Raw genomic sequence first — 25690 nt, 5'->3', positions numbered from 1 at the left:
GTCCTTGGGGCTGCAGGGAGCACCCAGCACTGAGCTGCTGGACAGCTCTGTTGTAGGGACGGCCATGGACAGCCGTGCTTCCCCAGGGGGTCCCACACCTGCCTGATCCTGGGGGAGGTGGCAGGGAGTTGGGGGCTGTAGGAATTCCCTTTCTGACCCTACTGGGACGGGTTGGATCACAGATTCCCTTGGGGCTGCTCCCTGATGCTCTGATCATACCACGGAGGGCAGGCTCAGGAGTACCCCACCCCCCTGTCCTGCAGGGCCAGAAGCTCTGCTCTCCCCCAGCCAAGGACAGAGTTGGGGTAACAGCCCCCAGCAGAGCAACACAGACCCTGACCTAGCTCAGTTATAGACTTGCCAGCACCCAGGAGCACGGCCTTCGAAAGGGACCGAAACCCAGAGAAATCCGGCTGCGTTGGGTAAGGTTTTACCCAGAGAAAGCGCGTGAGTTTGCTCTTTAGCAAGGAGAGACACGCGGCTGTGTCCCCCACCCCCCAATAGTCATTGACACAGAGCGATGCGAAACCAACGTGGCTTTATTAAGTACAATCAGTGGGATTCAGCCCCCACTTTCCAAGTCCCGTTTCTCAGCCTCGTCCCTCTTGCGGGTAGAACCCCGCCGGTCAGAGCTGAGCGTTTCTCTGGCTGGGTCACAGCTCGCGTATTCTCTCGGGGGGGCAGTTTCAGAAGCCGGCTGAGGGTGGTGCGGTTTGCTTGCCCATCCTAAACGGAAGCCCCTGAGCAAGAGCCCTGTTTACTCTCCGCTCCCAGGGCAAAGCCCCAGACGCAGGCGGGTTCCAGTGCTGCGGGGGCTGGCAGGAAAAACCCGCCACGGCGCCTTGCCTGGAGCCCAGATGCTCCAGCCCGATACACTGGGTGACACTTCCTGTCTGGAGCTTCCCCAGCGCGTGACACGTGCGCACCGACAGCCACGGGGGGCAGGCTGTGGGGCCTGTGTGCATAAAGCACGCTGCGCCTGGGCACGGCGGGGTTCCAGGCAGCCGTACAGATACGCGGGTACAGCTGCCAGCCACCTGAGCCTGGCCATCTCCAGGGGCCTGTGGGCCTTGCTCTCCCCCTGCCCTCCCAGAGCAGAGCCTGCGCTGGTCCCTCCTGCAGGGCATCCCCGTGGGTACGTGTCTGCCTGGGGTGGCCGCAGGGCCCTGTGCTATCCTGGCTGGGCTAGCAGGGCGGGCACCACCGAGCTCTCACTCTCACTGTTATTTACCAGACTTCAGGCCACCTCCCAGCCTTCCCACTCCTGCCCCCAGCCGGGTTCCTGGGATTCCCCACCCAGCGATTCCTGGCCTGGCTCGCCCCATCCGTCTGGTGCTCGGCCCTGGATGGACTTGCCTTCTTGCTCCCTGGGGGTCTCCGCTTTCTTCCTATTTGCAGGTGGGGAACCTGAGGCCCAAGGGAGTTGGGCCCCTAATTCCCTTAGGCTTCTTTGAAATCTCTGCCGGGGTGGCTTGCCCAAGGTAGCAGGCGCTGGCAGAGCCAGGCTCTGGGCCGGCGTGTACGCGGCGCCCAGGGCTGGGCGTGGGCAGAGATCAAACCGGGCCCTGCAGCTTCCTTTGCAGTGACCGAGGGCAGCCCCTCGGCAGCGAGCCAGCGGCTGGGGCAGGGAGGGAGTTCCATGCTGCAGCGCCTGCGCTGGGCACGCCTCCGCCAGCCCTCTAGCATCCTCAGCCCGGTGCGAGGGAACCGGGCCGGCTGGGCTGGGGTAGGCGTGGAGCCTGCAGGAGCCGGGCTCGCTGGCCAGCGGCGGGGGGAGCAGGGAGGAATCTCAGGGCTGGGGATTGCAGAGGAGGCCGGGCGGAGGGGGAGGCGTGGGGCTGGGAGAGCTGGGCAGAAGGGAGCGGCTGCTTGGGCAGTAGTTACCGGCTAACGGGTGTGCAGCCCTCTGCCTCCCACCTGTCCCGTCCAGGCTGTAGCTGCTGTCCCTGAGCACGGGCCAGACCCGCAGCGTCACCGAGGTTGCCAGGGGTGGTTGCTGGCGGCAGGGATTGGAGGCGCCGGCCGTGCAAGCGACACCCCGTTTCGCACGTGGCTGGTGGCGCAGCCGCGGGCAGGGCCGGGCTTGCGTGCGAGGAGGCTCAGGGGAAGGACTTGCTGGCTCACGGCGGGGTGCGGCCAAGCTGGGGGAAGGGGGCTCTGGTGACAGCCTGGGGCCCGGAGCTGCAGGCCGTGGGGGTGACCCAGCCGTGCCTGCCCCGCACCAGCCAGCGACACCAAATCCAGGCCTTCCCTGTGCCGCGGCCCCAAGCCAGCGCGGGGTGGGGCTGCCATGCCTGTGGGGTGCCCGGAGCTCTGCGCTAACCCCTGTGCCTGGGGGGCTGGGTCGGCCCTCCGGGGAGGGTCACAGCAGCTGGCTCGAGGTGCTCTGGCTGGAAGGGGGCTGTGGGGAGAGGCTGGGGCGGAGACGCTGGGGCTATCCTGTCGGCAGGCGCCTTCCCCTCAGCCCTCGCAGGCTGGGCTGCAGCTGCGCCGGCGCTGGCAGCAACGCAGGCAGCCGCTGGCCGGCGGGGAGCCCGTGGAGACGCTGGCAGAGCGGCTCCTGCAGGACGGAAGAGGGCAGCAGAGTCAGGCATGCCCCACCCCCCTCGTGCGCCAGGGCTGGTCCCCCCCGTCCTGCCCCCAGTGCTGTGGGGAGCCCGAGGCTTGCCTGCAGTCACCCCCCCCTTTGCCCACCTGCTGGGCTGGAGGTGCACTGGCGCAGGCAGCCAGGCGCGTCCTGCGACCCAGCCAGGGGGGCAAAGTGCCGTGGGGATCCTGCAAGGCAGAGCTGGGCCCGTGGGGTTGCAGGTCTGGCTGCCCGGCGCGGCCACGTCTGCGTGTCCCCAGAGTGGCACGTGGAGAGGGGGCCTGCGATTAACCCACAGCCGGGGGCACCCCTGGGCGTGCTGGCCGGGCCGAGTGCGGCTGTGGACTGGCCCTGCCGCCGCCATGCGTGGGCCGAGAACTCCCTGCTGCCAACGGCCCCCGGCCTCCCGCCCCCTCACCTCGCAGGGCTGGGGAGCTGGGCCTCTTTGGCGTCCCGCAGCCTCAGCTGCCTCAGGCCGCGGATGAGCTGGCTGATCTGGCGCAGGGTCATCTGCGGGGCCGGGCAGGCCAGGCGCTGGCGCTGGCCGATCAGACACGGCGGGTTGGCAAAGAGGGAGAAGTAGCTGCTCCTGCCCAGCAGCTGCACGGCTTGCTTGTTCCCCGAGCAGGAGGCGTACTGCAGGCAAGAGGAGGGGCCTGCGTCAGCGCCAGGCTGGGCCGGCCACGCCCCCGGGTCAGCGCCAGGCTACGCCGGCCACGCCCCCGGGTCAGTGCCGGGCTGGGCCGGCCACGCCCCCGGGTCAGCGCCATGCTATACTGGCCACTCCCCCGGGTCAGCGCCGGGCTGGGCCGGCCACGCCCCCGGGTCAGCGCCGGGCTGGGCCAGGCGGGTTAGAAAGTTCCCCTAGAGGTGTCTGTGCGTTACCAGTCCCAACGTCCGACTTGTGTCCATCTGTCCTTTGGCGCAGAGACTGTCGAGACGGGAAAGGACAGATGGACACGAGTCGGACGTTGGGACTGTAGCGCACACAGACCTGTAGGGACGCTCTAGCCTGCCTGGGCGCTCACTCCTGAGCATCATAAGAACATCAGAGCAGTGGCATAGCATGGGGGGCCAAGGGGGCAGCTGCCCCCGGGCACCATGCTAGGGGGGCACCAATTTAGCTGCCAGGCAACTTGCTCCCTACAGACAAGCCGCCGAGGCAGGGCCAGGTGGCAGGAGCAGGCATTTCGAAGGCCTGCCTGGGAGCCCAGCGCCCCGGCTCAGGCGCCGCTGCCGTCCCCGCTGTGCAGTTCAGCACAGTTTGCCTTTGCCCCCCGGGCACATAACACCCTCGCTACGCCACCGCCTCAGAACGGCCAGACTCGGTCAGGCCAACGGTCCATCCGGCCCAGTGTCCTGGCTGCCCACAGCGGCCAATGCCAGGGCCCCAGAGGGAGGGAGCAAACCGGGAATCCTCACATGATGCCTCCCCTGTCGCCCACCTGCAGAAGAGCCCAGGGACACTGTTCCTGCCCAGCCTGGCTAACAGCCATTGGTGGACCTAACCCCCATGAATGTATTGAGCTCTTTTTTGAACCTTGTTAAAGTCCTGGTCTTCCCCGCTTCCTCTGGCGAGGAGTTCCACAGGTTGACTGCGCGCTGCATGATTTACAAGTCGCCATTCTTCTACAAAGGAATGTCACTAACCCATTATGGAGAGTGCAGAAGTGATCTTCATAGGCAAATCTGACACTGGTTCCCTGGGCTTCGACCAAGGCTTTAACTGGCTCTCCCATTATAAAACCAGCCTTCCCTCCCAGCAAAAGCTACATGTGGGCCATTCCAGGCCTCAGTTAGCCTCATTCGCACGGCACTGCGCTTGACAGGGACTTGTTTTTCCTCCTGCCCTTCGTTTCCTGCTTTTAATTCTGGGTTCCCTTTTCCCCACTCCAGTTCTTCTGAGGACGCGGGGTCCTGTCTGCTTGTTTTGGTCAGTCTCTCAGGTGCCCCAGGACTGCTTGTTTTTAAAGTTACAGACTCACCCGGCTCCCCCCGCGACCTGTGCGTGCTGGCGTGTGCTTAATTACAGCCCAGTGCCAGTCCCGGGCCACGTTCCTTATTGGGTGAGTGCGGCATCTGTCCCTCGCCGTGTGCTCGCGGCGCGCGAAGCCCAGCCAGCGGCCAAGGGCAATGCTGAGCTCCGGGCTGGCGTAAGGGGGGCGCAGCTCTCGTACGCGTCGAGCCAGCCGCACAATGTGCCATGCCCTCGCCGTACCTCGCACTCTGAACGGCTGCAGAACCCGTGAGCACGCGCCTTGCTGGAGAGCAGTGCCGCGGCGCACCTGAGCCGGCCGAGTTCACCGGGGTTTTCCGCTGCGTGGCTGACATCAGCGATTCCTCCCTTGGGGCTGCCCCACTCAGCGGGGGCCGGGTTTTCTCCTGGCGGGACGGGAGGCCCAGCGCTCGCCCGGTTGCCCATGGCTCTTTTTCGCGAGCCCAGGGAGCAAGCTGTCATTGGCAGACAGGCCCAGCAGGGGGCAGGCCTCAGCCCCCGGCTTCTCACGGCCGGGCCCCTATCTGAATAGGATTGTGCCGACTCACGGGAGCTGGCGGGCGCTGCCTGGGTGGGGCAGCCCAGGGCGCACCATGTTCGGCAGGTGCCAGCCACCCGTGCTGGGAGCAGGGATTAATCACCTGGCACACGCTGACCCTGGCGGGCCTACAGGAGCCGAGTATCAGGGCATGGCCCAAGAGCGTGGCACGGCCTCCAGAGCCCACGTGCGGGTGGGGTGGCCATGGCAGGACCGGCTCGGCCGCCGAGGGGGAGTCTGAGCCTGGCTCCTGGGGGCCTAAGGCTGACCACTCCCGCCCCCGGGAGGCTGCAGATCCCTCCTCACGGTGGCAGGGGAAGACGGAAGCAAAGGGTGGTCGGGCGGAGGAAGGAAGGGGCCTGTAGACCACGCGGGGGGCCCTCCCCGTCCCAGCCACCGGTCTGCTCAGCTCCCCCCTCTCCTCCGGTCATAGCGCCCTTCAGCCAGGCCCCCCGTGCTCCAGCTGCCCGTGGCCTCCCGGGGCTGAGCTGTGCTGGGGAGTGTTTCCAGTGGGCCGGGCACGGCCAGCCCAGCATGGCACTGCCGAGAGGAGGGTCACTTCAGCAGCCCCCCAGGGTACGTCTGCATTGGGGGGGTTACCCCGAAAACCCGCCGCCTCCAAGGAACGCGTGTGCTCTTCCGGGGAGCCTCGTCCTACGCGGGAGGGATCCGGGAGAGGAGGCTTTTCCGCCATTGGGCCCCGTCTAGACTGGGCCGCGGGGCGGGAGAGCCTGCAGTGTAGAGCTAGCCCGGGGGGATGCTGCGATTTCCCTGCCGCCCAGGGGCTTGGACCTCTGGCTCTCATTAAGGCTAATGGAAGGGAGCGCCCGTTCCCCCGAGGAGGCCGCTCCCAGCCGGCATCCCTGCCCCTCAGCGACGCCATCGCTGGGCGGGCTGGAAGAACCCGGCGCCTCCCGTGGCCTGGCCAAGGGCTTCTCAGCCATTGACGGGTGACAGCCGGGGGCTCCCGGAGGCAGGCGAGTGCCCAGCGCCAGTGGAGCGGGTGCCACTTGCCCTCTGCATGGGGCTAGCTCCACGTTCCCACAGCCCGGAGGCTGGGAGCAGCGTGGTTGTGTGGAGTCGGGCGTGGGGCCCAGGCGTCCACTCCCACGCGCTGGGCATGAGTCACGCTCGCCCCGTGGCTCCGGCTGCGTGGACACACGTGCCAATGCTGGCGCTCTGCACCAGGAAGATCCTTCTCGTGGCGTAACATGCCAGCGAGGTCGCCACCCCACGCCCCTTGGGCAGCGTGGAGCCGGGCAAGTGGAGACCTGCTCTCTGCCCGCAGGGTCTGGCTGCCGGGGCACTGCCCCTCCCTCGGCAGCAGGCGGGCTCCTTACCGGAACAAAGGTGGCCATTGTGCGGCAGCAGCTCTGCTCCCACGGGGTCCTGTGCGGTGCCGGCGGGCGGCTCTCTCTCGCCCTCTCCTTATATGCGGGCTGGCCCCGGCAGGCAGCATGTCCTTCCGCCAGCCCCCCATCCCTGACATCACCCCAGCTCGAGTGTCCCCCCCGGGGTGCGACAAGCAAGGCCGGCTCACCTTACCGCCGGGAGGAAGCTGGCCGGATGGGGTGTCGGTTATCAATGGCAGCTGGGCTGGCAGCAGGGAGGGGCCGAAACCGGAGAGCGAGACGCCAGCCCCATGCGGCAGCCGCTTCGCCAGCCCCCGGCTGCTCGTTCCAGGCCCCCGCCACTAACGAGTGCCAGGGTCTCGCTCGACCTGCCGCCAGGAGCTCACAGCGATTCCTGGGCCGGGCCAGCTAAGCTCCCCCCACCCCCCACCTTGCCCAGCCTTGCACCCCGTTCCCACTAGCTGGTCCCCGGGCCTGCCCCACACGCTGAGCTGTGCAGCCTGGACCCTGCCGAGCCGCCCCTTCCACGGCCCAGGGCCCTTCGTGTTTGGCGCCGCCTTGTTCCGAGTGGCCTGGGGGCCATTGACACGGGCGTGAGGCCTGGAGCGGCTGGCGGGTGCCGGTTCGGGCCTGGGCCTGCGGCGCTGTGGAGGTCGAGCGCAGAGCCCAGGCCGCTCTCGCGTGGGAGGCCTGGGCGCCCTTGGTGCTGCTGGGCGCCCTCTGCCCTCGGAGGCTTTGTACATCCACGTCCTCCGAGGGAAGCGGGGCTCAGCCTGGCCCGGACGTGGGGGGCAGGCCTTCCGGCAGGACAGCCTTGGTCACAAGGCGCACTCCCTGCTGGGCTGAGCGCCTCAGCGGGGGAGGATCATGGGGCTGCTGCAGAATCACAGCTCATGGAGCGGGAGGTTTGGAAATCCAGGTCCACGTTCCACGGCTCGGCTTGTCCTGCGTTGCCGGGCAGGAGGGTTGGCCCAGCTGCATAGGGGTGCTGCAAGAAACCCCCACCCGGGCTGCAGAGCCCAGGTGTGACGGGGTGTCTGATGGGGCACTGGGTCAGGAGGGAGGAAGTCCCGCCCCCCCATCCGCACTGGGCACGCTCCAAGTGCAGGGACAGTATAAAAGGGAGCAGCGCAGCTCAGCCTGGGCTGGGCGCTGGAGGAGAAGGACCCGCTGGAAGAGCTCCAGGGGCACCCGGCCTGACACCAGGATCATGGGTGTGTCCCCACGCCGAGACGAGCAGGAAGTGACCCAGGGAGGGTGCTTGAGTGGGATCTCCTGCCTGAGGGAGCTCACCATGTGGCACCTGGATTCCCCTGAGCGAGTGGCGGAGCACCGTGCCACGTCCAGGGCCCTTGGCTGGGGTCTGGTGGAGCAGGCTGGGCCTGGGCCCTACTCGGGCTGCTGCTCCAAAACTACTGACTCTAGCCATTGGGCTGTGCTGCCGCAGGACGAGGCTGTTACCAGTGACTCTAGCCATTGGACTGTGCTGCCCTCCACCGAGGCTGTTACCAGTGACTCTAGCCATGGGGCTGTGCTGCCCTCCACCGAGGCTGTTACCAGTGACTCTAGCCATGGGGCTGTGCTGCCCTCCACCGAGGCTGTTACCAGTGACTTTAGCCATGGGGCTGTGCTACCCTCAACCGAGGCTGTTACCAGTGACTCTAGCCATGGGGCTGTGCTGCCCTCCACCGAGGCTGTTACCAGTGACTTTAGCCATGGGGCTGTGCTGCCCTCCACTGAGGCTGTTACCAGTGACTCTAGCCATTGGACTGTGCTGCCCTCCACCGAGGCTGTTACCAGTGACTTTAGCCATGGGGCTGTGCTGCCCTCCACTGAGGCTGTTACCAGTGACTCTAGCCATTGGACTGTGCTGCCCTCCACCGAGGCTGTTACCAGTGACTCTAGCCATGGGGCTGTGCTGCCCTCCACTGAGGCTGTTACCAGTGACTCTAGCCATTGGGCCGTGCTGCCCTCCACTGAGGCCGTTACCAGTGACTCTAGCCATTGGGCCGTGCTGCCGCAGGACGAGGCCGTTACCAGTGACTCTAGCCATTGGGCCGTGCTGCCGCAGGACCAGGCCGTTACCAGTGACTCTAGCCATTGGGCCGTGCTGCCGCAGGACCAGGCGGTTACCAGTGACTCTAGCCATTGGGCTGTGCTGCCGCAGGACGAGGCCGTTACCAGTGACTCTAGCCATTGGGCCGTGCTGCCGCAGGACCAGGCGGTTACCAGTGACTCTAGCCATTGGGCTGTGCTGCCGCAGGACCAGGCGGTTACCAGTGACTCTAGCCATTGGGCCGTGCTGCCGCAGGACCAGGCGGTTACCAGTGACTCTAGCCATTGGGCCGTGCTGCCGCAGGACGAGGCCGTTACCAGTGACTCTAGCCATTGGGCCGTGCTGCCGCAGGACCAGGCGGTTACCAGTGACTCTAGCCATTGGGCCGTGCTGCCGCAGGACCAGGCCGTTACCAGTGACTCTAGCCATTGGGCCGTGCTGCCGCAGGACCAGGCGGTTACCAGTGACTCTAGCCATTGGGCCGTGCTGCCGCAGGACCAGGCCGTTACCAGTGACTCTAGCCATTGGGCCGTGCTGCCGCAGGACCAGGCCGTTACCAGTGACTCTAGCCATTGGGCCGTGCTGCCGCAGGACGAGGCCGTTACCAGTGACTCTAGCCATTGGGCCGTGCTGCCACAGGACCAGGCGGTTACCAGTGACTCTAGCCATTGGGCCGTGCTGCCGCAGGACCAGGCGTGCTTGTGATGTAACACGAGGCCATTGGAGACGCCTGTGCTGGAGCTGCAGACGTCGTTATATGGGGGGATGACGTTTCACGTGTACGGCCTGTCAGACGTTCCAGCACAGCGTCTGGAATCCCCCCGATCACGAGACTGGTTTAAAAGCGGTGTTGGGCTTTCAGTTGCCGTCCTCTCCACGTCCCGCTGGGTTTGGGAGCTCCAGGCGGTGCCGTCGGGGAAACCCGATCAAGCCGAGCTTCTCCGGCTCCCCTGCGTCCGAGCTGGGGCTGGAAGGAAAGTGCTGATGAGGCTGAGCCAGGCCAGGCTGCTGGGGCCGGGGGCCGGGGAGCAGGCGCGGCGCCGGGTGCTGGGGCAGCAGGAGAAAGGGATCGAATAGGGAGGGGCGAGGAGCAAGGCAGCGGCTCTTTGTGTCACTGCGCTGGTGTCAGGGCGGCGCTGCCCAGGCTGCGGGTGTCCAGTGGGTCGCTGGGCCGCTGCCTTCTAGGCTGGAAGCGTTTTGGCTCAGGGGCAGGCGCTGTCACTCCAGGCCGACGCCCGTCCCTGGCCTTGGCCCCTGGACCTCCGGCCTGGTGCCAGAACCAAGGGGCTGCTGCCCTCTAGTGCTCAGAACAGGGCTCGGTTTGCTACTGGGCCCCGGGGCTACGCACAGCCCAGCTGCTTTCGCTGAGCCTCCTCGCCTCTCACAGGCGCACCCCGGGGCCCACACCAGGATCAGGGCCTCGGCTGCACCGGGTGCCGCACAGCCACCTCGCGTAGGGGCCAGTCCCTGGGCCAGTGGTTCCCACCAGGCTTCCGCGGACCATGGTTGGGTTCCACAAGAAATCGTGGAATGAATAAATAAAAGTTTGTTTTTTTGAAATACCACCCAAGTGTCACACTGAAAGTACATTTATATTGATGTTGGATGTGAACTTTATTTTGATTTGATATTTGAAAAAAGGATTAGATAATCCAAAAAAAGACAGGAAAAATGCTCCAATTTTTTTCCGTGCAATGTAAGCTGGGATGTATAGAACAGCGCTTTACAAATACATTTTCTTAACAACAATTTAGCAATCATTGAATTGTGCTCCCCGCCGTCCACTTCTTCTGGCCAAGCAAATGTTTCCATAGGTGGGGGTTGCTCGGGATATGAACAATTACTTTAGGGATTCCTCCATAGGAAAGAGGTTGGGAATCACTCCCTGGGCTCTGCTCTGGCCACGCCCATCTACGACTGTCCGGTTACACTGTGACCTGTCCCCGCTACCTGCCACTGCTGGGCTGACTACACTCGTCTGCGACTGTCCGGTTACACTGTGACCTGTCCCCGCTACCTGCCACAGCTGGGCTGACTACACTCGTCTGCGACTGTCCGGTTACACTGTGACCTGTCCCCGCTACCTGCCACTGCTGGGCTGACTACACCCATCTACGACTGTCCGGTTACACTGTTGTACTTAAAAGAAGTACTCGGGATCTTTTTCAGGGGAATAAGGCAATATGCCACATTTATTGATCACACATAGAATAATCAACACTTATCATATGCATATGATATATATATATATATATATATATATGTCACTCATGCACTCTCACACACACACAAGCACACTCCGTCTTGCTGTTGTTACCAACGAGTTGCTCGCCTTAACTTCACTGGCCAGGTGAGTTAGCTGGGGAAGGGGTGGAGCCGGGCTTCTGCCGATCCGGATCGATGCTCCGATGGTGACAAGACGAAACCCGGGGTCCTCTGCAAGACACCTCACTTTTATAGCAGCCCAGAGTCAAAATCTGGGTCTGTGTCCGCTGGTCCCTTCCTGCTGCTTCTCTCTGGGTGTTGTCTGCTCAGAGAGGGCGTTTTCCAAAGAAGGTGCCTGCTTCTAATCCCCAAGGCCATCAATATGTCTGCCCTTCTATCTTGAGCCCACTTGACACCTTGGGTCTGGCTTCCACCCCCTCTTCAACTGGTGTAGCTCTCTGGAGGTGCTTGGCTCCCAAGTCTTACTCATTCACACCTCGTTCATTCAACAGAGCAATTGATTACAGAGTGGGGGGAAGAGAGTGGGGGGGAAGATCTTATTCTACTCCTAGCAAAAGACATTTGACCACTTTAACTATATACTCAGTTTTCTGCAAGTTTTCTATATAGGGTTCTAATACAAAGTTACAGGGTTATATGGAAAGGCACAATGTCAAGTCATATGAAGTAATATGTATAATACATAGATTTATCTACAACACTATGACCTGTCCCCGCTTCCTGCCACTGCTGGGCTGACTACACTCGTCTGCGACTGTCCGGTTACACTGTGACCTGTCCCCGCTTCCTGCCACTGCTGGGCTGACTACACTCGTCTGCGACTGTCCGGTTACACTGTGACCTGTCCCCGCTACCTGCCACTGCTGGGCTGACTACACTCGTCTGCGACTGTCCGGTTACACTGTGACCTGTCCCCGCTTCCTGCCACTGCTGGGCTGACTACACTCGTCTGCGACTGTCCGGTTACACTGTGACCTGTCCCCGCTACCTGCCACTGCTGGGCTGACTACACTCGTCTGCGACTGTCCGGTTACACTGTGACCTGTCCCCGCTTCCTGCCACTGCTGGGCTGACTACACTCGTCTGCGACTGTCCGGTTACACTGTGACCTGTCCCCGCTTCCTGCCACTGCTGGGCTGACTACACTCGTCTGCGACTGTCCGGTTACACTGTGACCTGTCCCCGCTTCCTGCCACTGCTGGGCTGACTACACTCGTCTGCGACTGTCCGGTTACACTGTGACCTGTCCCCGCTTCCTGCCACTGCTGGGCTGACTACACCCATCACGTTCCACTTCTTTCCTGCCCAGCCTCTTCCCCCAGGCTCTGCTCCTCCACTCTTCCGCCCCCCATGCCATGGGTGGGGCTGCTGCTTCAGCGGGCAAGAGAAGGCATCTCCTGGCCCCCAGAGCAGAGCCTGGGGGTGGCACCTCCCTCCCGCCCCCACCAGGAGCTGGTGGAGCCAGACTCTCTGTGCGGACCCGGCCTGCAGAAGCCAGAGAAGGCTCTTTCCCCAGGGCTGGGTGGGCAGGGATTGCCCCACCTGGGCTCCTACAGGGCGCCCCTCTACTCCTCACCTGCCGCGCTGTACCGCTCTGCTCCGCATTGGGGGCTCCTCTTTCCTCCCCGTCCCGGGGCAGAGTCGTCCACGTTAACCCGGAACAAGATGCCAAGGGCTTGGCGTTGTGCCAGGCTCCCCAGCCATCCGTGGGCCATGGGGCTTCTCCCCTGCCGTGGATGCAGGCATCCCACAGAGCTTCTAGCCTCCAGCCGGCTGTGCCAACTGCCTGCTGCCAGGCTCCTTTTCCGACCAGGTGTTCTGGCGACCTGGCACGAGGTGCACGGCGGCTCTGGCCCCAGCCCTGCGAGCCCTGCGATCCGGGGAGCCTGCCCACGTGTGCCCCCAGGCCCGGCTCTCTGGCAGGAAGGAAGGACGTTGCTGCAGAGCCAGTGGGACAGGACTGCCCGGCCAGGGCCTCTCGCGTCCAGCGCGGGGAGCTGTCGGGCCTTGGCGCCCTCACGCAAGGAAAGTCGTTGCCCGGCTCTGCTGTTCCTCACACCCAGCTGTGCTGGTCCCATTGTATTGCAGCAACAATGGGGCCTCTTTCTGCCCGCTTGTTTGTCCCCGGCGCGCTCCAGCAGCACGTTGCCAGGGGAGTGCCGCGTGGCCGCCGGGGCCTGGCTGCAGCAGGTAGCGGGGAGCTCCCGGACTCATAACGTCCCTGCTGGGAGCTGTGGGGTAACAGGGCTCAGGGCAGCCCGGCAGCTTACCCAGCAAGCGCGTGCCTGAGCGGGCGCCGCCCGGCTGCAAACAAGGAGGTCCCGTCCCTCTGAGCCCAGGCAAGCCAGGCCTCATGTTGGGACTTGCAGGAGCCCCGATCCGTCCCGGGGGTGCTACAAATAGCCAAGTCTGCAAGCAGCTCCGGGAGATTCTGGGTGGGAGCAAAGCGCTGGCCACAGACCGTGGGAGGGCATTGGAAATGGAGACCGCTCCGGCGACGTCTCCACCCCCGCGTTGCTGCAGCCCACGAGAGCTTCGGGGGAGGTGAAGGCCGCCATATAGAATAAAGAACCGGCTTTGAGACCGGCCCGTGAGTTACAAGCCAGCAGGTTGGAAATGCGGCGAATTCACAAGGGAAGCAGAAGGTGCCAGCGACAAATCAACACGTTTTCTGGTCTTTTGCCCCCACCTTGGGAAATGGCGCTACCCTCTGTGACGGCGCATTGGGGTTTTCCCGTCTCCTGCACCCCCGTAGTGGCACGAACAGACTCCGCCAGCCAGTAGAACAGAGGGAGTTTATTGCTTCTCCAGGATACAGCGCAGCACAGATGTCATCTGGTTACAGGAACTGGGGCTAAGAGGCCTTAGTGCCCCCCTTGAGAGGGGGGTGGCTGGGCCCTACAATCTCAGCCCCCTCCCAAGCTCCTTCTCCCCTGCTTCTCAGACAGCAACTAACCAACTCTCTTCCAGCCCTGCCCCCCAGCCAGGGCCGGCATTCCACCTTCCTTTGTTTCTCTCCTGGGGGGTAGCTGCACTACAGGGGTGCAGACATGTTTGGAGCCCCCTTTGCATAATGACTCATCCCCTGTCCTGCTGGGTCTTGCTCCAGACAGCAGGGGTCACCACATCCCAGCAAGTACCCCCACTACGTCACAGTTCTCCCCCCTCCGAGAGCGAACTGAGCAGGGTCACTCCGCTCGTGACCTGGGGAAGTTCGGACCCCTCGCCACGGGAGAGCGCGTCGGCGATGATGTTGGCCTCCCCTTGCCGTGGATCACTTCCATGTCGTAGTCCTGCAGGAGCAGGCTCCACCGCAGCAGCTTGGCGTTCGTCCCTTTCATCTGGTGCAGCCAGGTCAGGGGGCAGTGGTCGGTGAACACCGTGAAACGCCGGCCAAACAGGTACGGCTGCAGCTTTTGCAGGGCCCACACCACGGCCAGGCATTCCCTCTCTACGGCCGCGTAGCTCCGCTCCCGGGGCAGCAGCTTCCTGCTCAGGTACACGATGGGGTGACGTTCCCCTTTCTCGTCCGCCTGCATCAGCACCGCCCCCAGCCCGGTGTCCGAGGCGTCCGTAAACACGATAAAGGGCTTGTCGAAGTCTGGGTTTACCAACACTGGGGCCTTGGCCAGGGCTCCCTTCAGTGCACAGAGAGCCCTCTGGCACTGCTCCGTCCAGACCACCCTGTCTGGCCTCCCCTTCCTGCACAGCTCTGTGATCGGGGCAGCGATGGAGCTGAAGTTGGGCACAAACCTCCGGTAGTACCCCGCCATCCCAATGAAAGCCTGGACCTGCTTCTTGGTCTGGGGCACAGGCCAGTCTCGGATGGCCTCTACTTTGGCCGGCTCTGGCTTCAAGCAGCCGCTCCCACCTTATGGCCCAGGTAGGACACTTCGGCCATTCCAACCTTGCACTTCCCAGCCTTTACGGTCAGCCCGGCCTCCCTCAGCCGATCCAGTACCTGGCTGACCTGGGCCACGTGGTCCTCCCAGGACTGGCTGAAGATGCAGATGTCATCGATGTACGCTAGGGCACAGTTCTCCATTCCCCGCAGCAGCTGGTCCACCAGATGCTGGAAGGTGGCCGGCGCCCCTGTAACGTAGTGGGGGTAACCTGCTAACTCTCTGGCTGCTGTCTGTAGCACCACCGAGCAGACAAGTGATGAGTCACTATGCAAAGAGGGTATCCCAACTGGTTTGGCCAGCTGACCCCCATGGACAGGAACAAAGGAAGATGGATGCTGCCCTGGGTGGGGGGCAGGGCTGGGGGAGAGTGAGTTAGTTCCTGGCTGGAAAGCAGGGGAGAAGGAACTGGGGAGGGGGCTGGGATTCCCCTATCTCAAAGGGGGCACTGAGGCCTTTTAGCCCCCAGTTCCTGTAACCAGATTACATCTGTGCTGTGCTGTATCCTGGAGAGGCAATAAACCACCCTCTATTCTACTGGCTGGTGGAGTCTGTTTGTGCCATTTCAGGGGTGCAGGAGACGGGGGACCCCAACGCGCCGTCACACTGGTGTCAGGGGTGGGATGCACTGCACCCCGTGGATGGAGCTTCCAGCAGCGAGCGACCAGGCACCGTAGAAGCAAGAGCCCTGGAGCCAGGCGTGCTGGAGACAGAGCGAAGCGGTTCCTGGGAATCGTGGGGCGCTGCAGCACTAGACTGGTGAGTCTGCACCGAGGGGCCCAGCGGGCAGATGGCCTACGCCCGACTCTTGAAGGCAGAGCTGGTGGGGCTGTGCAGAGAGAGGGGCTTGCCTGTGCGGAAAGCAACCAAGGCCCAGCTGATTGCCCAGCTGGAAGAGAATGACCAGCCACAGGGCCAGGATCTTGTCCCCAGGGGAAGCAGCCAGACCCCACCTGAGAGTGTGTCAGGCTCAGAGAGGGGGAGGAGTGCTGGAACCCACCGGAGAGATGAGACAGCGTCTCCCGGGAGGCCTGCAAGCCGTAGCCCATCTAGGGCAGGGGCCAGCCCAGCGGAGCTGCGGCGGCTGGAGATCCAGCTGCGGATCAGGGAATTGGAAGCAGAGGACCGAGAGAAGGACCGCCAGGACCGAGAGAAGGAGCGCCAAGATCGAGAGAGGGAGTGCCAGGACCGAGAGAAGGAGCGCCAAGATCGAGAAAGGGACCGCCAGGACCGAGAGAAGGACCGCCAGGACCGAGAGAAGGAGCGCCAAGATCGAGAAAGGGACCGCCAGGACCGAGAGAGGGACCGCCAAGATTGAGAAAGGGACCGCCAGGACCGAGAGAAGGAGCGCCAGGACCGAGAAAGGGACCGCCAGGACCGAGAAAGGGACCGCCAGGACCGAGAGAAGGAGCGCCAGGACCGAGAGAAAGAGCGCCAGGACTGAGAGAAGGACCGCCAGGACCGAGAGAAGGACCGCCAGGACCGAGAGAAGGAGCGCCAGGACCGAGAGAAGGACCGCCAGGACCGAGAGAAGGACCGCCAGGACCGAGAAAGGGACCGCCAGGACCGAGAGAAGGAGCGCCAAGATCGAGAAAGGGACCGCCAGGACCGAGAGAAGGACCGCCAGGACCGAGAAAGGGACCGCCAGGACCGAGAGAAGGAGCGCCAGGACCGAGAGAAGGAGCGCCAAGATCGAGAAAGGGACCGCCAGGACCGAGAAAGGGACCGCCAGGACCGAGAGAAGGAGCGCCAGGACCGAGAGAAGGACCGCCAAGACCGAGAGAAGGAGCGCCAGGACCGAGAGAAGGAGCGCCAGGACCGAGAGAAGGACCGCCAAGATCGAGAAAGGGACCGCCAGGACCGAGAGAAGGAGCGCCAGGACCGAGAAAGGGACCGCCAGGACCGAGAGAAGGAGCGCCAGGACCGAGAGAAGGAGCGCCAGGACCGAGAGAAGGAGCGCCAAGACCGAGAGAAGGAGCGCCAGGACCGAGAGAAGGACCGCCAAGATCGAGAGAAGGACCGCCAAGACCGAGAGAAGAAGCGCCAGGACCGAGAAAGGGACCGCCAAGATCGAGAGAAGGACCGCCAGGACCGAGAGAAGGAGCGCCAGGACCGAGAAAGGGACCGCCAGGACCGAGAGAAGGAGCGCCAGGACCGAGAGAAGGAGCGCCAGGACCGAGAAAGGGACCGGCAGGACCGAGAGAAGGAGCGCCAAGATCGAGAAAGGGACCGCCAGGACCGAGAGAAGGAGCGCCAGGACCGAGAGAAGGACCGCCAGGACCGAGAAAGGGACCGCCAGGACCGAGAGAAGGAGCACCAGGACCGAGAAAGGGACCGCCAGGACCGAGAGAAGGACCGCCAAGATCGAGAGAAGGACTGCCAGGACCGAGAGAAGGACCGCCAGGACCGAGAAAGGGACCGCCAGGACCGAGAGAAGGAGCGCCAGGACCGAGAGAAGGAGCGCCAGGACCGAGAAAGGGACCGCCAGGACCGAGAGAAGGAGCGCCAGGACCGAGAGAAGGACCGCCAGGACCGAGAGAAGGAGCGCCAGGACCGAGAGAAGGACCGCCAAGACCGAGAGAAGGAGCGCCAGGACCGAGAGAAGGACCGCCAAGATCGAGAGAAGGACCGCCAGGACCGAGAGAAGGAGCGCCAGGACCGAGAAAGGGACCGCCAGGACCGAGAGAAGGAGCGCCAGGACCGAGAGAGGGACCGCCAGGACCGAGAGAAGGAGCGCCAGGACCGAGAAAGGGACCGGCAGGACCGAGAGAAGGAGCGCCAGGACCGAGAGAAGGACCGCCAGGACCGAGAGAAGGACCGCCAGGACCGAGAAAGGGACCGCCAGGACCGAGAGAAGGAGCGCCAGGACCGAGAGAAGGACCGCCAGGACCGAGAAAGGGACCGCCAGGACCGAGAGAAGGAGCGCCAGGACCGAGAAAGGGACCGCCAGGACCGAGAGAAGGACCGCCAGGACCGAGAGAGGGACCGCCAGGACCGAGAGAAGGAGCGCCAGGACCGAGAGAAGGAGCGCCAGGACCGAGAGAAGGACCGCCAAGATCGAGAAAGGGACCGCCAGGACCGAGAAAGGGACCGCCAGGACCGAGAGAAGGACCGCCAAGATCGAGAAAGGGACCGCCAGGACCGAGAGAAGGAGCGCCAGGACCGAGAGAAGGAGCGCCAAGATCGAGAAAGGGACCGCCAGGACCGAGAAAGGGACCGCCAGGACCGAGAGAAGGAGCGCCAAGATCGAGAGAAGGAGCGCCAGGACCGAGAGAAGGACCGCCAAGATCGAGAAAGGGACCGCCAGGACCGAGAAAGGGACCGCCAGGACCGAGAGAAGGACCGCCAAGATCGAGAGAAGGAGCGCCAGGACCGAGAGAAGGAGCGCCAGGACCGAGAGAAGGAGCGCCAAGATCGAGAAAGGGACCGCCAGGACCGAGAGAAGGAGCGCCAGGACCGAGAGAAGGACCGCCAAGATCGAGAGAAGGAGCGCCAGGACCGAGAGAAGGAGCGCCAAGATCGAGAAAGGGACCGCCAGGACCGAGAAAGGGACCGCCAGGACCGAGAAAGGGACCGCCAGGACCGAGAGAAGGACCGCCAAGATCGAGAAAGGGACCGCCAGGACCGAGAGAAGGAGCGCCAGGACCGAGAGAAGGAGCGCCAGGACCGAGAAAGGGACCGCCAGGACCGAGAGAAGGAGCGCCAGGACCGAGAGAAGGAGCGCCAAGATCGAGAAAGGGACCGCCAGGACCGAGAGAAGGAGCGCCAGGACCGAGAGAAGGAGCGCCAAGATCGAGAAAGGGACCGCCAGGACCGAGAAAGGGACCGCCAGGACCGAGAGAAGGACCGCCAAGACCGAGAGAAGGACCGCCAGGACCGAGAGAAGGAGCGCCAGGACCGAGAAAGGGACCGCCAGGACCGAGAGAAGGAGCGCCAAGATCGAGAAAGGGACCGCCAGGACCGAGAGAAGGAGCGCCAAGATCGAGAGAAGGACTGCCAGGACCGAGAGAAGGAGCGCCAGGACCGAGAGAAGGAGCGCCAAGATCGAGAGAAGGACTGCCAGGACCGAGAGAAGGACTGCCAGGACCGAGAAAGGGACCGCCAGGACCGAGAAAGGGACCGCCAGGACCGAGAGAAGGAGCGCCAGGACCGAGAGAAGGAGCGCCAGGACCGAGAGAAGGAGCGCCAGGACCGAGAAAGGGACCGCCAGGACCGAGAGAAGGAGCGCCAAGATCGAGAAAGGGACCGCCAGGACCGAGAGAAGGAGCGCCAAGATCGAGAAAGGGACCGCCAGGACCGAGAGAAGGAGCGCCAAGATCGAGAAAGGGACCGCCAGGACCGAGAGAGGCAGCGACAGCATGAGCTGGCCATGGCAGAGCGGAGAACCGGCGGGGCACCGGCTGCGCCAAGTGCGGATGGGCCCCAGGGTCCCGGGACTTCCAGACGCTTGGAGCGAGAGGCAGGGGGCTGACGTGCACCAGGAGGTGCCAGGCAGCCTCGAGCCATTGCTGGCAGGCTTGCAGCAGCAAGTCCAGAAAGTGCACCAGAAGGTGCAGGGTGAGCTCTGGCTCCATGTTGCCACCTGCGGCGGCGTCCCCGAAGGGAAGCACCGACACAGACGGGCACAGAGACCAACGCTTTGCTGTCCCTCGGCGAGGTTGGCAAGGAAGCAGGAAAAGCTGAGAACCGGCTGTCCGGGGGTCCCTTTAAGCACGAGCCTCAGATAGCCTCAGACAGCAGCCACACAACGCAACTACTGACCTGATGCCCTGCCGGAACCGGTTTCAGCTGCCCTTAAATGCCCCCCTGCGTCCAATCAGTGTGGACGCGCTAGTTCGAATTAGCAAAACGCTAATTCGAACTAGTTTTTAGTTCTAGATGCGCTAGTTCGAATTGGCGCTGTAGTGTAGACATACCCCCGGGACAGAACTACCTTGCGTTGTTTAGCTGACCCGGGTTCAGACCTAACCGTTATTAGGCCAGACCAGAGCTACTGAACAATTCCCTGGAACAACGTAGCCAGAGAGCACACATGGTTTGTAGGCAGTTGCGCTGCAGTGGATAAATGCTCCTGCTTCCAGGGAGAGAAACCATTGTGACAGCTACTTGCTGCGGTAGCTTTCCAGCAAGGGAAAGAGGAGGAATGGTTGAAATTTGCTCTGAAACCCAGAGTCTAGGGGGAGCTGTGGGGGCTACATGTGAAGGCAGTCTGGCTTGGATAAATGCACTGTAAGGTGGATAGAAAGCGGGGTAGATTGTCGGGCCCAAGGGGTAGTGATCAACGCTCGATGTCAGGATGGTGGTCGGTTTCTAGCGGAGTGCCCCAAGGATCAGTTCTAGGGCCGGTTTTGTTCAACATAGAATCATAGAATCATAGAATAATAGGACTGGAAGGGACCTCAAGAGGTCATCGAGTCCAGCCCCCCGCCCTCAAGGCAGGACCAAGCTCCATCTACACCATCCCTGACAGATGTCTATCTAACCTGTTCTTAAATATCTCCAGAGAGGGAGATTCCACCACCTCCCTTGGCAATTTATTCCAATATTTGACCACCCTGACAGTTAGGAATTTTTTCCTAATGTCCAATCTAAACCTCCCCTGCTGCACTTTAAGCCCATTACTCCTTGTCCTGTCCTCAGAAACCAAGAGGAACAAATTTTCTCCTTCCTCCTTGTGACACCCTTTTAGATATTTGAAAACCGCTATCATGTCCCCCCTTAATCTTCTTTTTTCCAAACTAAAGCCCAGTTCATGAAGCCTGGCTTCATAGGTCATGTTCTCTAAACCTTTAATCATTCTTGTCGCTCTTCTCTGTACCCTTTCCAATTTCTCCACATCTTTCTTGAAATGTGCCACCCAGAACTGGACACAGTACTCCAGCTGAGGCCTAACTAGTGCAGAGTAGAGCGGCAGAATGACTTCACGAGTTTTGCTTACAACACACCTGTTGATACAACCTAGAATCATATTTGCTTTTTTTTGCAACAGCATCACACTGTTGACTCATATTCAACTTGTGGTCCACTATGACCCCTAGATCCCTTTCCACCATGCTCCTTCCTAGACAGTCCCTTCCCATCTTGTATGTATGGAACTGATTGTTCCTTCCTAAGTGGAGCACTTTGCATTTCTCTTTATTAAACCTCATCCTGTTTACCTCTGACCATTTCTCTAACTTGCTAAGGTCATTTTGAATTATGTCCCTATCCTCCAAAGAAGTTGCAACCCCACCCAGTTTGGTATCATCTGCAAACTTAATAAGCGTACTCTCTATCCCAATATCTACATCATTGATGAAGATATTGAACAGTACGGGTCCCAAAACAGACCCTTGAGGAACTCCACTTGTTATCCCTTTCCAGCAGGATTTAGAACCGTTAACAACAACTCTCTGACTACGGTTATCCAACCAATTATGCACCCACCTTATCGTGGCCCTATCTAAGTTATATTTGCCTAGTTTATCAATAAGAATATCATGCGAGACCATATCAAATGCCTTACTAAAGTCTAGGTATACAACATCCACTGCTTCTCCCTTATCCACAAGGCTCGTTATCTTATCAAAGAAAGCTATCAGATTAGTTTGGCATGACTTGTTCTTCACAAACCCATGCTGGCTATTCCCTATCACTTTATTACCTTCCAAGTGTTTGCATATGATTTCCTTAATTACCTGCTCCATTATCTTCCCTGGGACAGACGTTAAACTGACCGGTCTGTAGTTTCCTGGGTTGTTCTTATTCCCCTTTTTATAGATGGGCACAATATTTGCCCTTTTCCAGTCTTCTGGAATCTCCCCTGTCTGCCATGATTTTTCAAAGATCATAGCTAAAGGCTCAGATACCTCCTCTATCAGCTCCTTGAGTATCCTGGGATGCATTTCATCAGGACCTGGTGACTTGCTGACATCTAACTTTCCTAAGTGACTTTTAACTTGTTCTTTGTGTATCCTATCTTCTAAACTTACCCTCTCTCTGCTTGTATTCACTACGTTAGGCACACCTCCAGACTTCTCGGTGAAGACCGAAACAAAGAAGTCATTGAGCATCTCCGCCATTTCCAAGTTCCCTGTTACTGCTTCTCCCTCCTCACTAAGCAGTGGGCCTACCCTGTCCTTGGTCTTCCTCTTGCTTTTAATGTATTTATAAAAGGTCTTCTTGTTTCCCTTTATGCCTGTAGCTAGTTTGATCTCATTTTGTGCCTTTGCCTTTCTAATCTTGCCCCTGCATTCCTGTGTTGCTTGCCTATATTCATCCTTTGTTAGTTGTCCTAGTTTCCATTTTTTATATGACTCCTTTTTTATTTTGAGATCATGCAAGATCTCCTTGTTAAGCCAAGCTGTTTTTTGCCGTATTTTCTATCTTTCCTACACAGCGGAATTGTTTGCTTTTGGGCCCTTAACAACGTCCCTTTGAAATACTTCCAACTCTCCTCAGTTGTTTTTCCCTTCAGTCTTGCTTCCCATGGGACCTTACCTACAAGTTCTCTGAGCTTATCAAAATCTGCCTTCCTGAAATCCATTACCTCAATCTTTATTAACAACCTGGCTGGGGGGATGGGTCGCACCCTCGGCAAGTCTGCGGCTGACACTAAGCTGGGGGGAGAGGTAGATACGCTGGAGGGCAGGGACAGGGTCCAGAGTGACCTGGGCAGATTAGAGGATTAGGCCAAGAAACTTCTGATGAGGTTGAACAAGGACAAGTGCAGAGTCCTGCCCGTGGGACGGAAGAAGCCCAAGCATTGTTACAGGCTGGGGACCGACTGGCTAAGTAGCAGTTCTACAGAAAAGGACCTGGGGGTTACAGTGGGTGAGAAGCTGGATATGAGTCAACAGGAGCCCTTGTAGCCAAGAAGGCGAATGGCATATTAGGGGGCATTAGGAGGAGCATTGCCAGCAGATCCAGAGATGTCATTATTCCCCTTTATTTGTCACTGGGGAGGCCACAGCTGGAGTGTTGTGTCCAGTTCTGGGCCCCCCACTACAGAAGGGATGTGGACACATTGGAAAGGGTCCAGTGGAGGCAACTACAATTATTGGGGGGCTGGAGCATATGACCTGTGAAGAGATGCTGAGGGATTGGGGCTTGTTCAGTCTGCAGAAGGGAAGAGTGGGGGGGGGGGGGCTGAGAGCAGCCTGCGACTCCCGGAAGGGGGTTCCAGAGAGGCTGGCGAGAGGCTGTTCCCAGTGGGGGCAGACGCAGAACGAGGAGCAATGGGCTCACGTTACAGTGGGGCAGGTCTAGGTTGGAGATTAGGACAAACTCCTTCCCTGGGCGGGTGGGAAGCGCTGGGCTGGGTTCCCTGGGGGGGTGGAGGCTCCACCCCTAGGGGTGTGTAAGTCCCGGCTTGCCCACGCCCTGGCTGGGATGGTTGAGCTGGGGCTGGTCCTGCTTTGGGCAGGGGGCTGGTCGCGATGGCTCCCGAGGGCTCTGCCAGCCTGGTGATCCTGTCACGCTAGGAGGACCCGCCTGGTCTTGCCTCACCTGCACCTGTCCCAACGCTTAGGGCGGAACTCGGTGAGTCACGGGCCCTGGCCTTCGCCGTCTGTGGGAAAAGTGTGGGCTTTGCCCCGTGCCGCCTGGGCCCTGCAGCATTCGCTAGCCAGGTCTCTAGAGCAGGAGTCCGAAACTTCCCAGCTGGCCCCTGGGCCTCCAACCTGGCCTCATGGCCTGGGCTGGACAGGTCCCTCCCCGCCCGTCTGATAGCACAGGGCCCTTCCAGCCCCGCTGGCAGGCTGCTCTGTCCACGCTGAGCGGTGAGGAGGGGCCCGGCCCCGCTCTGATGCGAGGGCGCAGCCCTGGGGCAGTGGGGGGGAGGTTTCTGGGGCGGGGGTGCAGGGCGGCTCTCGGCGTGCACCTGTTCTCTGTTGCACAACGCGGCTTCTCCCTGCAGGCGCTCTGAAGGGAAGCTCCCTCGCCTGCAGCACTCGCAGCTGGGAAGTCGGGGCTTGGCCTGAGACGTGGGCTGGCGGAGCAGGAGGGGTGGGGCCTGGGGCTGGGTGCCGAGCTGGCATGGGGGCAGGGCCACTGCTTGGGTGCTAGTGACTCCCCCCCACTGTTAGGAAGCGAGGATGGGCGAGGGGCCCTAAGCAGCCCGGGTGACTGCACAGGAGGGTCGGCGCACTGCGCTCAAACCCAAATCCAGCTCCCAGGGATCCCCAGCTATCAGGCACGCTGATGGGGGGTGCAAAGGGGGCAGTTGCCCCAGGGCCTGGCGATTCCAAGGGGCCTAGGGCTCCTAGTCCTTAAATAACCCCCAGCGCACAGCACTGGAAACAGCTCTGAGGGCTGCACAAGGCAGCGCCATGGACTGGGCAGCGCAGGGGGCTTGCTGCCCCAGGCCCAGCCCTGCCACCCAAGACCCTGCCCTTCTGGAGGCACAGAGCGAGCCCCCCCCCCCCACTTTACCCAGGAGCCCATAAAAGCTGTTGGCCCCACTGCTAACTATAAACCTCCATGAAGCCACAAAGTGGAAGCTCTCAAAGATTCCAGAAATAGCAATGCTGAGGTTGCCCAGATACCCTTAACTCTGCCCTTCTCTGCATAAGCATCACCATACGGTTGTGCTGCTTAGTCTTGTACTGTTATTCTACTCTTACTTTAATTACACAGTCTGCAGGCGTGTCTGCCCACAGTGGCTAATGCCAGGTGCCCCAGAGGGAGTGAACAGAACAGGGAACCATCCAGGGATCCCTCCCCTGTCGCCCATTCCCAGCCTCTGACAAACAGGGTAGGGATCTCAATTTATGTAGCTCTATTTTGAACCCTCATAAAGTCCTGGTCTTCACAACATCCTCTGGCAAGGAGTTCCAAAGGTTGGTCATGGGTTGTGTGAAGAAAAACTTCCTGTTTTAATCCTGGTGCCTGTTCATTTCATGCAGTGACTCCTAGTTCTTGTGTTATGAGTTCCTTAGTTACTTTCTTCACACCCTGGTAAGGGGTCTTGTCAAAGGCTTTCTGGAAATCTAAGTACACTAGAGCCACTGGGTGCCCCCGTGTCCACATGCTTGACTTCGTCAAAGACTTCTAGTAGATTGCTGAGGCTTGATGTTCCCTTTGCAGAAAGCATGCTGACTTTTTTTCCCAGCCAATGGTTTTCATCCTGCGCCTGCTGATTCTGTTCCTCCAGCCTGCCTAGTTCTGAGGTCAGGCTTGCTGGCCTCTCATTGCCAGGGTCGCTCCTGGAGCCCTTTTCAGAAACCAGCGTCACATGAGCGGCCCTCCTGGGAGCGGCTGCTCCTGAGTTAGCAGACCTGCAGTTTCACATTTGAGTCCCGTCGGAACTCGGGGCGGGGCGGAAACGGGGGGCCCTGCTGGTCCTGGGGTCTTGTTACTGCTCAGCTTATCGCTTTCTTCCAGAGTTTCCTCTCATGACCCCCCCTCTGCCGTGAAGTCTGCAGCCAAGAATCCCTTTGGTTTCTCCACGAGGCTCTTCTCATCGCGAGTGTTCCCTTCGCATCCCGGCTGTCCAGGGCCCCGGGGGTTCGCCTGGCTCCTGGCTCGGGCCGGTTGGAGCTGGCCAGGCTGTGGCTGCCGATCGTCTGGCGGAGACATTCAGTGAGCGTGTTGGTCCCGGATCGCGTCACCTCGGAGCCCTCCTCTGGCCGACGCGCCGGGCAGCATCGGGCTGCTGAGGGCTGACGCCGGAGACGCGCGCAGGGCGCAGGGCTGAAGAGCAAAGCCGCTAGCGGGGGCTGCTGCGCTGCTCCTTTAAACCCTCCCGCTCCGAGTGTAAAGGGAGCCCCCCCCGCTGCACCGCAGGGCGGCCTGGTCCGGGAGGCTTGGTTAGTGTCACGGCTCGCAGGTGGTGCCCACGCTCAGCCCCTCGGCTCCTGGGCAGACCCCCCCGTGTGCAGCCCCTTCTCGGGGAGCCCTCTCCAGCGGTGGTGAGACGCCCTATCTCAGGGGGTCACTCCCGTGCGGCGACCCTCTCTGGGGGGCCACTCTCACGGGGGGGTCCGCCCCTCCACCTCCGGGACGGCGCCTCTCAGGGCCCCCAGCCGCCGGGAGCCCCTTGGGGGTCCCCTCCC

At 61.5% G+C, this 25690-nt stretch overlaps 1 protein-coding gene across 1 annotated transcript; it reads right to left on the bottom strand.

Moving 5' to 3' along the window:
- Positions 1-2422: 2422 nt before the first annotated feature.
- LOC149523680 (uncharacterized) lies at positions 2423-6596 on the bottom strand. The gene is made up of 3 exons (XM_089781387.1): positions 6462-6596; positions 3006-3223; positions 2423-2560 (listed from the first exon to the last, which is right to left on the bottom strand). Exons 1-3 carry the CDS (start codon positions 6477-6479, stop codon positions 2461-2463), a joined length of 336 nt encoding a protein of 111 aa, XP_089637513.1. The 5' UTR covers positions 6480-6596; the 3' UTR covers positions 2423-2460.
- Positions 6597-25690: the final 19094 nt, after the last annotated feature.

The sequence above is a fragment of the Pelodiscus sinensis genome, chromosome 12 (genome assembly GCF_052426305.1).
Source record: "Pelodiscus sinensis isolate ZL-2025 chromosome 12, ASM5242630v1, whole genome shotgun sequence".
Lineage (NCBI taxonomy): Eukaryota > Metazoa > Chordata > Testudines > Trionychidae > Pelodiscus > Pelodiscus sinensis.
The sequence above is the reverse complement of the archived record's forward strand: the minus strand, read 5'-3'. Positions and strand labels throughout refer to the sequence as shown.